Below are 16,393 nucleotides of genomic sequence, written 5' to 3'. Positions count from 1 at the left end.
AATAAATAAATAAAATCTTAAAAAGAGAGAGAGAGAGAAAGAGAGAGAATTGACTCAGGGAGGAGAGGGAAAGGGAACAGAGGACAGAGGAGGAGAGGACATGTGAAGGAAGAGGGGAGTCCTGTGGGAAAGTCACTTACGAGGGCATTTGCATAAGTGGTTTAGGGCTGGGAAATGGGGTTTGTCCACAGCCAGGGGAAATACACCAACACATGGCAGAGGAAGCATGGAGGGCACAATGAAGCTGATGGGAAATGGTCCCTTTTCCGTCCTTAAAATCTCCCCAAGGCACCTCTGCCCCAGAGGGACTTAGGACCTCAAGGAGAAGCCTGAGTAGGTCAGGCTCAGGGCTGGCCCAGGGTCCAGGGCAGGAGGGGTGGTCTGGGATGCACTGAGGTGAGCTGCCTGAAAAGAGGGTTAGGATGGGGCTGTTTGTCCAGCAAGGCTGGATGTGAACCCTGAGCACCACATTCCTCCCCATGCGCAAACTCTATGTGTCTCCATTACTTCCTTGGACCAACACTCTGAGGGTCTAGTGTCTCTGCCTTGCAGCACTGTGTGCCTTGGTTTGCTGGCAGCAGGCTTCCCAGGTCCCCAGGCACACTGGCAAGTGGCACTCTGGCCAGTGTGACACTTTGCTTCCCCAAAGTATCAAAGACATATCATCACATCAGCCACAGGCTCCCAAGGATGGCACTGCCTTTCTCCTAATTGTTGAAATTAGGAACTAACTGAAGAAAAACTTAAGGGAAGTAGATGAGAGGAAGAAAAGACTAATTTAGAGAAACAGAATGCATTTTGCCTCTGAGCTCAGTTCCAGTCCCTGGAGAGCAGTGGGCATTAGCTGAGCACCAGGGACACAAGCCAGGCAAACAGGACATGTGGCTGCTCCCAGTTCTCCTACTTTTCCTTGTCCAAGGTGAGTTGGGCAGGAGCTTCAAGACGGAGCACCTTCAGGGCTGGGGTAAGACACAAACAGGGTCTGTCCCAGGGGGAAATGGCAGAGTCTTTCACTCATCCAGACACTTCTATAAAAAAAAATTAATTATTGTTAACTGGCAGGTACTAAGTTAGGTGTTGAGGAAAGAAAATAAAAATGAATGACACAAACAGTCCAGTTTCTGGTGTTCTGTTCATCAGCCATGGCTGATTAATCACTAGAGAGATGATGGATGGATGCAGGGATGGCTGGATGGCTGGATGGGTAGATGATAGGCAGGTGCATACAGGCACACATATATACACATATACACAAATGCATGAATTCCTAAGAAAATTTGAAGGAAAACAGAAGCTCAAGCTCCAGCTGATACCCACTCAGTTAAGATGAGGTTCAGACACCTGGATCGTTTAAAGGCCTGCACAACTGCTCTTGACTTGTAGCTAGAGCCAAGATCCTCTCTGCTGAAGAGCTCGGTTATAGGGAGGAAGACAGGCAGCAAAACCTGGGGTGACAGGCTCTCTGGGGAGGTGCTCAACCCCACACACCAGGCTGCCTGAAGCTCTGCTCTGGATGAGCCAAAGACCAAGCCCTCATCCAGTGTCATAAGTGCAGCAACGGAGATAGGGACAAAGTGCTTTGATGGCACCGGCATGATCCAGTTGGCTACAGAAGTGGAGACACCGGAAGTGGAGACACCGTAGAAGAGACATTGTTTGATCTGAGCCTTGTGGGATGATTATAAGGGTTTGATTCCTTCAAGCAGAGGAGAGAACATTCCAGGCGAGGCATCAGCTTGTGCAGAGGTATGGAGACAAAGAGCAAAATGTGTAGGTAAAATAACAAGCAATCACCTGCGTGTATGTGCACATGTTTGTTGTGTGAATGTGTATGTTTAGTTCTGTGCCGCACATGGATTCAGGGAGTGAGGTATTTTAGGTGAGTGGGGGTTAGCGTGTCGTGGATGAGTGGGGAGGGGACCCCATTGTCTCACCAGCTCTGGGATTCAGAAATACACCTGAGGCAGTGCCAGACATCCCAGCAGTGCTCAGGATAGCCCCGGGCTCAAGGGAGGAAATGAGTGTTGGGTTTCTGTTTTCTAGCCCAGTTCTCCATCAATGAGGAAAATTTAATGAGAGGCACAGAGGGGAAAGCACTGGTGGTGTACTGCATGTACCCCTCAGGATTGGAATCCAATGCGAAGTTGTGGTGCCGCGGAAAGAACTGGGAATCATGCAGAACCCTTGTAAAAACCACTGGGTCAGAGCAACTGGTGAGGAAGGGTCGAATGTCCATCCAGGATGATCACAGCCAACGCACAATCACCATGACCATGGAGGAGCTGCAGAGGGATGACGCAGACACCTACTGGTGTGGGATTGAGAAAACAGACAAAACAAAAAGTTACCAATTAACTGTGATTGCCAAACCAGGTAGGTATTAATCTCCTCCTGTGCTCTGGGGCCCTGGTACCCAGTTGAGAAGGAGTCAGGACTGTTCCTCTCTCTTCCCTGATGGATGGAGAGGAGTCTCTAAATTTGCCTGAGTTTGTGTGTGCTCATGTGCGTGTGTGTGTGTGCGCACTTGTGTGAATGTGTATGGGGGGGCACTATGAGTCTAGGAAAGATGGATGAAAGAGCGAGCCCTCACATCTCTGCACATCTCCATCTGCTCTCCTAGAGGGAGCATTGAAGGACAGACTCGGCTAAGACATGCTTGTCCAAGGAAGGCAGCTTCTCCTTTCCTGGTCACATCCAACCTCAGCCCAGCTCCAGGCTGAGCAGGGCCTTGTGAGGCAGACAGGGAGGAGTGGGGTACTAGAAAGCCATGCTCCTCCATCTCTTAGATGCTCTTATGGCTGCTGTCCTGTCCTCCAGGACAAGATCAAGCCTTTCTGGGCACGTGTTTCTCTGCACAGTGCAGTGCCTGAGTCTATTGTCCACAGAGATCAAGTGATGGTCCCAGTTTCAGCCCATGGACCAAAGAGACCTTCTATGGGACCCAGAGACCCCAATTCCTGCCAATGCCTTCCTGGACCTCTGATGCCCACGTGTCCCTGCTCTTTCTGTAGTTTGGGGCCAGGACTCATAGCGGCTCTTCCTACCCCCTGTTCCAAACCCAGTCTGAGAGGGAAGACGCCCAGCACAGTGGGGGAGCTGTGGTTGATTCCCGAAGAAGTCTTCTTCATCAAAGGGCTGTTTAAATCCATCCAATAATTTTGTCTGCATCTATGAGATGATCATATGATTTTTCTCCTTGACTCTGTTAATGTAGAATATTATACTGATTTTCTCATGTTCAAACAGTTTTGCATTCTTGGGATAAACCCAACTTGGTGATGATGTATTTTCTTGCCTTTATATCCTTAGATCCAGCTTGCTGATTTTTTGTAGCGTACTTTGGCATTTATATTCATGGATGATTTCTGCCTTTAAAATTTCTTTTTTGCGCTGCCCCCCTGTCAGGTTTGGACATCAAGAGTATGCTAGTCTCATTAAATGGATTTGGGATTGCATCTCCTTTTCCTATGTCCTGGAATTTTTTGTGTAAGATAGACATTCTTTCTTTCTTAAATGTTCAGCAGGTATCTCTGTTAAAGTTCTATGGGTCTGGAGGTTTCTCTTGGAGAGGTTTTATTTTATTAATCAATTCATTCATTCATTTACCTTAAGTAAGCTCTACACTCAACGAGCGCTGGAACTCTTAATCCTCAGATCAAGAGTCTCGTGCTCTGCTGACTGAGCCAGCCCGGCACCCATTGGAGAGGTTTTTAATAATGGATATGATTCTTATAAATATGTAAAGATGATTTAAAAATGTAAGATGAAAAAAATGTAAGATGATTCAAGTAGTCTATTTCTTTTTGTGCTAATTTTAGCACATTTATCATTTTTGCCAGAAATTTGTTTATTACATCTAAAGTTTCAAATTTATTGGTATAAACTTATTTAGATATCCTTTTATTATTCTATCCCCTTCTTAGCTAACCTTCTTTTAATATGCTCTGGTATTGTGTGATGTACCTGTTTTCATTCCTGATATTGATTATTCAGATCACTCCTTTCAAATCATAAGTATCTTGCTAGGGCTTTGTTTTGTTTAAAAAACAATAGTACACTTTTTTGGTCTTCTCTGTTTTATATTTCTTTGCTACTTCATTAATTTTTTTTCTTTTCTTTGTTCTTTCCTCCCTTCTACTTTCATCTGCAAGTGACTGTGCAGTGTCACTATGGTCCACAGTGGGAGACCTTCGTGAAGTCATGGTGTCAAGATGCTGATTTGAATAGTTGCAACATCCTTGTTGAAACCACTAGACCACAGTTGAAGAACATTGTGTCATTCAACCAGGAAAAGCACAGCTTCTCCATGACCATCTTGCGCGAGTATAAGAACTTATAAGTATAAGAACTTATGAGAAAAATTAGCTGTTCTTTTTCTGAAGTACTGCCCAGGTACTTCACAGTATGGCAGTCTTGCTCACGCTGCAAATCTGAAATGTTAGGTAAGGACCCAAGCTTAGAATTCCTTCATTATTTCCCACTTTGCTCTTCCTGGGACATGTTTCAAAATAACCACTTGAAGTTGAGCCCATGAAAAATTAGTGACCTCTGTCCCAACCATTCCAACCACCCTGTAAGTAACAGGTGCTACCACCCTTCTCTTGGTCTCCTGTTTGCTCTTGGTCTGGGATGGAGGACTGCCCTTCCCTGGGCTCATTGGGTGCCTCTCCCCTAGATCTATAAACAACAAACTTTATGACTCTCTTTCCTTTGTGAGGGTGTATTGAAGCTGTGCCTTCTATTAAAATGACTCTGGGAGTTTCATGGCCCCAGAGTCATTTTTGGCTATTGAGGGAGTTCCCTGCCCACCCATGTGGGTGGCTTGTGCCTCCTCATTCAGCAGGCCGTGATGTGCATATTCTTAATTCAGCACACCAGCTCCAGCTCCTCAATACACAATGGAGGAACTCAGGCAAGTGAATGCAGACACATCCTTGTGTGGAATTAGGAGACCAGAGCTGGTCGTGGGTCCCAGTTAACCTGACCATTGACCCAGGGAAGCACTCTTCTCTTATGTACCATGTGGCATCTCCTCAGCAAGAGGGAGATAGTAAAAAACTGGGGGGATATACCAACTTTTATATTTATTTACAGATTTTTAGAAAGAGAAATTTTTAAAGTTCACAAATTGTAGAGTAAAAAAATGTGTTCTGAATTCTACCCCAGGCCCCTACACAAAGGTAAGAACTGTAACCTGTGTGTGTGTGTGTGTGTGTGTGTCCTTTGGAGAAATTCTGTGCACCTGAAGTAGATATATGTGAATATATTTCCTCCCTCAATGAAAAATGTCACATATTGTTTTATAGCTTGCCTATTTTTACTGAATGTATTTTGAAAATCATTCATGTTAGTATCTATAGTATTTTGTTTTTAATGGCTTCGCAACATATTGACATATCATGATTTGTTCAAATTTTTCACTCCTGATTGGTATGTCAGTTGTTTGGGTTTTTTTTGCAACTGCATGCAGCTGTGTAACAAATCTGTTGTGTTTGTAGCTTGATACCCATTTATGGCTACACCTGTCTGGTACATCACTATAAAAAAATAGCTGTGTCACTGATCAGTGCATTGTTCCAGTTTTGATGGATATTATCAAAGAGGTTGTAAACATTTCTACCCTTGTCTGAATGTGTTAATAAACAGTCAGCCCTCAAACCCAGCATTGGATGTTGTCAATTTTTTGTCTTTACACTCTTATTGGCACACTTGACATGTTGACTGCACATGGTCTGGGCCCCCAGGCAGAGAAGAATGCTGTAGGGGATGAGGGTGAAGGACAGTTGGCAGAAGGAGTAGTGATAGGCACCAAGCAGAAAGCCACCAGGTAGGTGATGCTGGGTGGGCTGAGAACCAACAGGACACCCGTCCTCGGGGTTGGGGGTGAGATCCCAGGCCAAAGCCTGCTCCAGCTTGCAGAGCCTCCTAGCTACCTCCCTCCCCACACTAGTCTTTGGCAAATACCAACTTTTATTCAAAAGGGGAGTAGCACCTTCAAAAGCTTGCAGGTAAAAAAAAAAAAAAGAATACTAGCACAAAGCAAATAAAGAGCATACACCATGAGAGGAAATGTCTAAAGAACCATAGAAAAATCAGCTCATATGAATAGTTCTAGTCAATCTCAAGGAAATGATAGACAATGGGATGAATCTCTAGAAATGTAAAGACAGTGCAATACAAAATAGAGAAATGAGAAGCAAGGAGGCTGACCTGAGAAAGACAAGGAGCAGAGGAGAAAGATACATCGTTGCCAGAAAGAAACAGTGAGGGGAATGAACCCAAAACCGAATGATAAATGTGCCTGCAAATGCACCGACATGGTTTCTTTTGGAAATTTCATGAAGAGACGTTTGAATAAACAGAATATACAAAATGTGGAGAGGCAGATGTAGGTACAGGACACAAAGAGGTGATGGCACAAATGTTTGCTGGCTATTTCCTTAGAGGAGAAAAGAGAAGCCAAAAGTAAAACACAACTGAATTGGATTAGAAACTAGAGATAAGGGGATCTTTCAGGCTGAAATTGAGAGTTCACATGGTGAAAGGACTGTACAGATGATCCATACCCAGGATATTATGAAGTTACAGAATCTCTAGGATAAAGACAGAATCGAATGGCTGGTATCAGGAATAATGACCCAATCAGAAGATCATACCAGAAAGAGCATGTTGGGTGAGACAGAAGTAGGCTAGCTTCAGACATGATTACCACACCCCATCTCATAAGACGGTGAAGGAAAATCTACATGATCTGCGGAATTGCTGAGCAATTCTCATCTATGGAGCAAATGAGAGAATATTCTGGGAATATTCTTACAAGAAACAGCCTCAGGCATGCAAGGTCTTATGAAATACAGCACCCATGAGCCCTTTAAAAATAGAAAATCCACATCATGATAAAATTTTGTCAACAGAGGGAAGTTAAATAGTGAAAAAAGAGAAGCCGTGGTCAGCAATTAATATATTTCAAATTAGAAAAACCCCTAAGAAACACTGGGAGCGTTTCCCCTAAGATCAGGAACATGACAGGGATGTCCACTCTCACCACTGCTATTCAACATAGTACTAGAAGTCCTAGCCTCAGAAATCAGGCAACAAAAAGAAATAAAAGGCATTCAAACTGGCAAAGAAGTCAAACTCTTCCTCTTTGAAGATGACATGATACTGTACATAGAAAACCTAAAAAACTCCACCCCAAGATTGCTAGAACTCATACAGCAATTCGGCAGTGTGACAGGATACAAATTCAACACCCAGAAATCAGTGGCATTTCTATACACTAACAATGAGACTGAAGAAAGAGAAATTAAGGAGTCAATCCCATTTACAATTTCACCCAAAAGCACAAGATACCTAGGAATAAACCTAACCAAAGAGGTAAAGGATCTATACCCTAAAAACTACAGAACACTTCTGAAAGAAATTGAGGAAGACACAAAGAGATGGAAAAATAGTCCATGCTCATGGATTGGAAGAATTAATATTGTGAAAATGTCTATGCTACCCAGGGCAATTTACACATTTAATGCAATCCGTATAAAAATACCATGGACTTTCTTCAGAGAGTTAGAACAAATAATCTTAAGATTTGTGTGGAATCAGAAAAGACCCTGCGTAGCCAGGGGAATATTGAAAAAGAAAACCAGAGCCAGGGACATCACAATGCCAGATTTCAGGTTGTACTACAAAGCTGTGTTCATCAAGACAGTGTGGTACTGGCACAACAACAGACACATAGATCAATGGAACAGAATAGAGAACCCAGAAGTGGACCCTCAACTCTATGGTCAACTAATAGTCGACAAAGCAGGAAAGACTATCCACTGGAAAAAGGACAGTCTCTTCAATAAATGGTGCTGGGAAAATTGGACTGCCACGTGCAGGAGAATGAAACTAGACCATTCTCTTACACCATACACAAAGATAAACTCAAAATGGATGAAATATCTAAATGTGAGACAAGAATCCATCAAAATCCTAGAGGAGAACACAGGCAACAGCATTTTTAAAAATTTATTTATTTATTTATTTATTTATTTATTTATTTATTTTTGGCAACACCCTTTTCGAACTTGGCCACAGCAACTTCTTGCAAGATACATCCATGAAGGCAAGGGAAACAAAACAAAACCAAAAATTAATTGTTGGGACTTAATCAATATAAAAAACTTCTGCACAGCAAAAGAAACAGTCAACAAAACTAAAGACAACCTACAGAATGGGAGAGAAGATATGTGCAAATCACATGTCAGATTAAGGGCTAGTATCCAAGATCTATAAAGAACTTATTAAACTCAACAGCAAAGAAACGAACAATCCAATCATGAAATGGGCAAAAGACATGGACAGAAATCTCACAGAGGAACACATAGACATGGTCAACAAGCATATGAGAAAATGCTCCGCATCACTTGCCATCAGGGAAATTCAAATCAAAACCACAATGAGATACCACCTCACACCAGTGAGAATGGGGAAAATTAACAAGACAGGAAACAACACATGTTGGAGAGGATGTGGAGAATGGGGAACCCTCTTAACACTGTTGGTGGGAATGGAAACTGGTGCAGCCACTCTGGAAAACTGTGTGGAGGTCCCTAAAAGAGTTAAAAATAGACCTGCTCTAGGACCTAGCAATTGCACTGCTGGGGATTTACCCCAAAGATACAGATGCAGTGAAACGCCGGGACACCTGCACCCCGATGTTTATAGCAGCAATGTCCACAATAGCCAAACTGTGGAAGGAGCCTCGGTGTCCATCGAAAGACAAATGGATGAAGAAGCTGTTGTCTATGCATACAATGGAATATTCCTCAGCTATTAGAAACGACAAATATCCACCATTTGCTTCGACCTGGATGGAACTGGAGGGTATTATACTGAGTGAAATAAGTCAATCAGAGAAGGACAAACATATGGTCTCAGCTATTTGGGGAATATTAAAAATAGTGAAAGGGAATAAAGGAGAAAGGAGAGAAAATGAGTGAGAAATATCAGTGAGGGAGACAGAACATGAGAGACTCTTAAGTCTGAGAAATGAACAAGGGGTGGTGGAAAGGGAGGTGGGCGGGGGGATGGGGTGACTGGGTGATGGGCACTAAGGGGGGCATTTGACAGGATGAGCACTGGGTGTTATGTTATATGTTGGCAAATTGAACTCCAATAAAGAAATATACAAAAAAAAAGGAACAACCCCTAAGCTATGATGGGAAATATTACAGAAGAGATTATAAATATCGCAGGTGCAAAGAACACTATGCTGACAAAATCAAGACTGGGAAGAGAAAGGAGGGCAAAAGGTGAGATGCAAAATCTTTATCTTTTAAGGCATCGAGTCAATGGATAATTTGTGTTATGAAACATAAGATGATAATATAGGGGCTTGGTGTCCAGGCCAAGTGTGGAGGGAGTCTCAGTGAGGGATAGCTGGACATGGGGGTCAGGGTCCAAGCAGGGTGAGAAAGCTCCCGCCTCCAAGGCTCAGTCCACGCTGGGGTGGCAGGACCCAAGAAGGTTTGGAAGGGAATCCACATGGGGGATGGCTCAGGCCCCCCTCAGAAGGGCTTGATTTAGTGCTCCTTTGTCAACATCTGGAAATCATTGGTAATTCTGGGACAAAGGTATTTTCATTTTGCACTGGACCCTGCAAATAGCAGCTGGTCTTGTCCAGAGAAGGCTTTGTCATGTCTGTTCTGCTCAGGACCGCTCATGCTAGCCATGCCAGCCACAGAACATTTGCTATTCAGAGATGGGAGGCAGGGTGGAGGCTTGCTGGGAAAATCTAGCTGGAAGTCAGCTATGACCACCCAGCTGCATGGCAGATGGGTGTATCAGCTGCGGGTGAAGTCACGGTGAGGGCATCCTCTTCATGGGAAACAGAAAAAAGAACTGTGCATTGAGATGTGTTTCTGAGGATGAACTTTAGCGAATCCTCAGCTGACCACATGATGCCCCTCGCCCCTCGCTTCCCCCATTTTCTGAGCAACTCTGAGAACAGAACCAAGAGGCTGAAGAAGGAAGCAGAGAAATGCCAAGAAAAGCAGAAGAGGGAGACAGGTTGAGTTGCCCCTGGGTGAGCAGTGTTCCAGCTGCAGCTGGAGAGACAGCAGAGGGACGGGACCATGTGGCTGCCATCAGCTCTGCTGCTCTTCTGCGTCCCAGGTAAGCGGGCCTGGGCAGGTCAGGGTGACAATGGTGTGGGGCAAGGCTGGTGATGGGAAGGGAAGAGGATACAAGTGAAGAGGGGAGGAGGTGAGCATGGAGAATCCTTGCCCAGGCGAACAGGAGGAGGAGTTAATGGTAAGATGCTTCCCACAGGGGAGTGCATTCTGAGCCCTACAGAACTCGACCACTTGGAATCATCATTGTCACCGTTTTTGAAACTCAGGAATACTGTCTTATGCACCAGCCCAGGGGGAGGGGGGCAGACAGCTGATCCTAATTGGGCTAACCACTGTACTACCCAGCTTTCCCTGTAATCTAATCCAATTCTTACCACAATCCTATGAAAACAAGAGACCAAGATGCAGAGAGATGCAAATTCTTTACTGTAGATCATTTCATAAAAGGCAGCCAAGGTTCAAGGAGAAATACGTTTATTTCCAAGGTCATTGCTCTTCTTCTAATACTTCTTTCCAAGGTCATCACTTTTTATTATTTTTTTTTAATAATACAATGGTCACTTACTAGAGAAGCCTCCTTGTGAATAAACATTTATATGTCCCAGGGGCTGACAACCACCCTGCCACCATGGGGGCCCTTTGCCTCTGACAGGTCTAGGCTGGCCCCAGGGGCCCTGTACTCCAAGCCCCTGTACACAGTGACAGTGACACTGCTGGAGACTTGTGGTCAGTCCTAGTCTGAGAGTTCCCATAAAACGGCTTCTCTCTTTTTGGTTTTGGAACACTGGAGGGAAAATGATTTATTATAAAAGGGGGGAAAAATCAAGACAACTCACCAGTTTGCTCTGATCCGGTAAAAGCACAAACGTAGCGATTAGAATACAAAGTAAGCTGATGTCAGAGCCAACCTTCAGAGCCCAAGCAGGAAAAAATAATTTTCCTCACCCCCAGCTACATTAATCAAGATGCACCAAAACCCTTAAAATATCACTTCCAAAGAAGGACACTACAATTCAGAACATAAAGATATTCTGCATGATAAAGATGACTGAATAGACAAACACATTAGACCTTTAAAGGTTGAGCAAGTTGAAAGAAGAGCCGGGTGGGAACCTTGCCCTGAAGGTCCATACCCCCACTCAGGTGCCTCCACAGCCTGAGCCTGGGGCCGCAACAATTGGCCAGAGAAGGTTCAGTGTTGTCACCTCCACTCATCCTAGCCCCCAGCCTGGGTCTGGAGGGCCTCCTTGAGCGTGGTTCCTCAACCTCCACACTGTTGACATTGGGGCTGGATCATTCTGTGTCAAAGGGCTCCCTTGTGCCCTGTAGCATGTTTAGCAGCAGCACCCATTGGATGCCAGGAGCAACTCCCCACCTCAAGACAACCAAAAATGTCTTCAAACATTGCCAAATGTGTACTGGTTGAGAGCATCTGCTTTGTAGATTATTGGTGGGAGAGGCAGACATCTTTGTGATGGAGAATATCGATCAGTGGGCCACTTGAGCTTGCTTGCTGGGAAATGTGTTGAGAAAATGCAAGGTATTTAAAATGAAGACGCAAAAAAATACAGAGTTTCTTCTAATTGTAGAACAAAAATAGCAAACGCCTCAGTATCTATGGATGAAGATCCATATACTGCCTGGATAGGTGGATGGAGGGAGAGAGGAACGGATGGATGGGTGGACAGATGGATAGATGGACAGACAAATGGAGGATAGGTTGGTAGAGTCCATGCACAATTCTTTTTCAGAAGTTTGCTCTTTTGCTCAAATTGTTTCCGAGTATCCATTTGCCCTCGGGGTTACCATCCTTCCTTGTTAAGAGCAGGTCAGACAAGAGCATGTCTTGGAGTAATGAGGACCCCTCAGGTGTCAGACCAGCATGGCTCCCTGGGCAGAAAGCACAGAGTTTAGGGGACTAGGTCCTGATGATTTAAAACTGGAGCTTCCAGGGTGACTGGAGGAGGGAGGACAATGCTAAAACTTTGGAGATGGCAGGAGAGCTAGAGATGAGGCCTAGGGCAAGCCATGGTCCCTAAAGATGTTAAGTGACGGCAAGTGTTGCCACAGGATTCCGTCTCAGGGGGGAAATCCAGGTGTGGATGCCCTTAATCAAACCACAACGAACCCCTTCCTGATGGCTTCTTTTGTACCTCCTGGCCAATACCCAGGAGGGTGACCCAGACCTCTGAGCAGGTGGTTCCACCTATACAAGCAGGGGTTTATAAGCTTGGGGGCTACAGATAATCATTTGCGGAGGGGATGTAGCCAGAAGCTGAAGCCTTCATCTAGATTTCAGCACTTCATTTAGACTTCCTTGGTTCCCATGCTTGTTTCCTGTTTCCTGTTCCATCTGTCCATCCATACCTCCCTCCATCCATCTATCTGTTCAGAGTATACTCAGTGGTGTTACTTTGTTCTTGACGATTGATGGGCACAGCTGTTCCTCTCAGAACTGACACATCTGGAGACCCAGAACTTGTCTGAGGCCACCCAAAATCATCCTCTCCCCCCACATTCTGAGTTGGCTGAGCCCACACAGGCTGAGCATGACCTCTTGAGTCTCAGAATCCTATACCAGGCATCTCCTCAGGTCTTCCCCTTGTGTCTGCCAACACCCTATACATTCCTGGTTCCTGAATCCTCCATCCTTCAGCCTCAGGGTAACTTCTGGGTTCCCCTGGTTTCAGGACCAGGGGACCTGACCTCCCCAAGGTCCTTCCAGCTCATGCTCTTCAGGTGAAGAAAATATTGATGGTATCTTTCAGGCTGTTCGTCTCTGAGTGGTCCCAGCACTGTGATGGGCACCGTTGGGGGATCCCTGAGCGTGCAGTGTCGATATGAGGAGAAATACAAGACATTTACTAAATACTGGTGCCGACAACCATGCTTGTTCCTTTGGAACCAGATTGTGGCCACCAGAGGGTCTGAGGAAGAGGTGAAGAGTGACCATGTGTCCATCGTGGACCATTTTGGGGACCTCACCTTCACTGTGACCTTGGAGAACCTCACTGCAGATGATGCGGGAAAATATAGGTGTGGGATTGCGACAATGTTGCATGAAGAGGGACTCCTTGGCTTCCTGCCTGACCTCTTTTTCCAAGTTCAAGTGTTTGTTTCCCCCAGGTAAGATCTTCCCTTCTTTTCTTGGCTACCACTGAAAAAGGGATCTGAGCTAATCCCTCAGAGCATTTGCGGAAATCTCAACTCAGAAGAAAAGAACCAAGCCTAGGGTTTGGGCCTCAGAGACTTAGGACCAAGTGTGCTGTGTAGGTGTGACTGTGTGGGAAATGTGGGTGATGGGAGTGTGTGTGAGTATGAAAGAGCATGTGTGTGCATGCATGTGTGAGACAGTATGTGTGGGAGCCCAGGAGGGTAGAGGAGGGTGTGAGTATGACAAGTACTGGGGCCCAGGGGGTGAGGTGATTGGCCATGAGCTGAGCTTGGGGATGTCTCTCCTGGGGGGTCAATATTGTTGAGCAGCTTAAACAGAAGAGTTGCTCCCATGATCATATTGAAGGTGAGTCAAGACTAATTTGAGAGAGGAGTGCTTATAAGGGAGCATTTCATCCTCAAAGTTGGGGCCAGCAGGAGCTGAGATCCCGTGAGTGTTGAGGGCTACAGATTCAGAAAGCTGTTTCTGGGAGCCAGAGTCTACTGGGTCCCCTCATCGCTCTTCCTCTCCATTCCTTACCACCTCATCTTCATGAGTCTGCTGCGTCCTGACACTCAAGACTGAGTCTTGAGCTAAAGGACAGGAGTCTGTGGCCCTCAATGCAGGGCTGTCAAGCCCTGGTACCAATCAGTGTTGACGTTGATGTTGACTTGTGAGACCACAGGACCTGAGCACAATGGCTGGGGGAGAGGCAGAGCCTGGGCCGTCCTGTCGAGGAGGAAACTCCTGTCAATCACTGTGTCCTTCCTACAGGTCCCTGCCTGGCAGTGTTCACTTTCTGCTCCTCATACTCGTGAAGGTGCCCCTGTTTCTGACTATGCTAAGTGCTGTCCTCTGGGTGAACAGGCCTCAGTGGGCAATTTGTGGGAAACAGAGTCGACCTGATGAAGACAACGATATCTTGTCCTGAAGAATCCTCCACTCAGACTAAAGAAGGAGGAACTTCTGGCCTCAAACCTTCTATCTCTTCTCACCTTATTGCCAAAGACTGGTATAAAAAAAAGTAATGAAATATATCACACACACAAGTGCACATAATGTAGATGTGCATGGTTCTTGGCTGGGGTGAACAGGGGAAGCACTTCATAGGACTCCTTACTTGCTAGCAGAGACCACCAAGAACAGCCTGGTTGGCTAGAAGGGTGCAAGGTGAGGGACTGCTTTTCAGTGACCTTGCCCTCCTGAGAACCTGCAGTGCATCCTCTCAGTTCAACATCCTGTCCTTTCTCCATCCATTCACCAAATATTCATCAAAAGCCTATGGAGTGCCATGCTTATTTCTAGGTGCTGGGGATAAAGCAGTCAACAAAACACAGCCTTTATATTCTAACGGGTGATTTCAGGAAATAAAGAAACAAATATCAATTTATAAGGAGAATGATGAAGAAGAGTGGATGAAAGTCCATAGGATGGGGTGACAGATGACAGGGACGGCCTGTTGGGTGAGAGTCTCAGGCAGGGGAGGGAGGGAGCGCAGAAGGTCTGAGCAAAGGCAAAGCTCAGGACACTGGTGAATGTCCTGACCCAGACCAGTGGGGCAGGAATCTGGGGAGTCAGGTAGATGTTGATAGGCAAGGCAAGCTTTGAGGGGGCTGTCTTCTGAGTGGTGGAGATCTCCAGGAGAGGAACTCCATAGGATCAGATGTGAAGATGAATCAAGGCATTCACTTGAGGATTGGTTCATAAACGAGATTTGACCTGTGAGAAATAAAAAACAGTCCCAACTTAAGCTGAGGTCCTGGGAGCATGGATGGCAGAAGGAAGGGTGGGGCTTAGGGTGAAGAATCTGTTTCTGGAAGCCAGGTCCTGCCTGGGCAAAACCTCTCTCTCCTCTCAGTATCAGCCCATCTAATGTCCAAAGTCAGCTGCTGAGCTGAGGGCTTGGGGGTGAATATATCCAGATATCCACATCTGGCCCAAATGTGGGTTACTATGTCCACAAGGTCTTAGATCAGAGAGACAAGGGGGCAGGAAGGAAGGACCTGGGTTCTCTTTTCAAAGAGGCAGCTCACTGTCTGTCACTGTGTCCCTTACAGGTCCCTAGCCAGCAAGGTCCACTTCCTTCTCCTGGCCTTTCTGGAGGTGCCCTTACTCCTGACCATGCTCAGTGATGTCCTTGGGGTGTCCTTCCTCCTTGTGAGGACACTCACCAAGAGAAACTTCAGCCCTTCATGCTTTTTGATATGCTGCCCAGACACACAGACCTTCAGATTAGAGAAGATAAGGTATACCACATCTTATTTACTCAGTTTTCTGTTGATTGTTGATGGCTTTGGGTTTTGCCCATCTGGGGCTATTCCTCAGCCAGTGCTGCCATGAACATTTTTGTACAGGTCACCTAGTACATAGGTGAAATGACTTCACTAGGGTATATAATTAAGGATGGAATTGCTGGGTTTTAGGTTTGTGCGCTCTCAACCACACTAGATAATACCAAATGACTTTCCAAACACGTCATCTAGGATTGAGGGCTCCTATTGACCTGCCTCTCCATGTGACTACTTGGTTTGTGACATTTTAATTTTTAGTTTTTGCCAATTTGAAATAGTTTCTTCATTTCACCATCCACAGAGTGGCCTTTGGCTCAGGGCATGATCCTGGGATCTGGGATCGGGTCCCGCATCAGCCAAGGTCAAAACATAGGTAGGATCAAGCAGGAAAGAGGCCAGTGCAGGATTTGAGGTCACTGAGAACAGACAACAGGCACACAGGCTCAAGGGGTACAGCATTTACTTACAGCAGAGGAGAGAGAGAGGGATTCAGGTGGTACGTTGGTTCCCCATGGCCAGCGCATCCACTCTGCAGCCAGTGTGGGCCGTGTGGCTGCATGTACCCCACTGGTCCTGCAGAGGAACCCTGGCCCCTACTGGGATGTGGCTAAGGGTCACTGACTCATGCACTTCAGCAGAACAAAGGCGCTCTCAGTGAGCCTGAAAAATATTCCCACAAAAGGTAATAAACCCAGCACAGTCTGTGTGGGTTGTTTTTCTCTCAGTGAGGAAATGTTCCAGGCCGCAGGCACATTCTATGTGCCCAAGTAAGAGGCAGGAGATGGCCTTTCCCAACCTTCTTGTGGTTTTAATTTGAGCATCTCTGG

The 16,393-nt window shown here is 45.7% G+C and overlaps 2 protein-coding genes across 2 annotated transcripts; both read left to right on the top strand.

The window, feature by feature from the left end:
* The first annotated feature begins 810 nt into the window (after positions 1-810).
* LOC129513644 (CMRF35-like molecule 5) lies at positions 811-5,641 on the top strand. The gene is made up of 3 exons (XM_055331842.1): positions 811-919; positions 2,044-2,373; positions 4,152-5,641. The coding sequence occupies exons 1-3, from the start codon at positions 880-882 to the stop codon at positions 4,337-4,339; spliced, it is 558 nt and encodes a 185-aa protein (XP_055187817.1). The 5' UTR covers positions 811-879; the 3' UTR covers positions 4,340-5,641.
* Positions 5,642-10,129: 4,488 nt separating this feature from the next.
* Positions 10,130-14,206, top strand: LOC129501472 (protein CD300H-like). The gene is made up of 3 exons (XM_055312668.1): positions 10,130-10,161; positions 12,890-13,247; positions 14,050-14,206. The coding sequence occupies exons 2-3, from the start codon at positions 12,922-12,924 to the stop codon at positions 14,204-14,206; spliced, it is 483 nt and encodes a 160-aa protein (XP_055168643.1). The 5' UTR covers positions 10,130-10,161; positions 12,890-12,921.
* Positions 14,207-16,393: the final 2,187 nt, after the last annotated feature.

This window comes from Nyctereutes procyonoides, unplaced genomic scaffold (assembly GCF_905146905.1).
Source record: "Nyctereutes procyonoides isolate TBG_1078 unplaced genomic scaffold, NYPRO_anot_genome, whole genome shotgun sequence".
In the NCBI taxonomy this organism is placed as follows: domain Eukaryota; kingdom Metazoa; phylum Chordata; class Mammalia; order Carnivora; family Canidae; genus Nyctereutes; species Nyctereutes procyonoides.
This window is presented reverse-complemented; position numbering and strand designations above follow the sequence as displayed.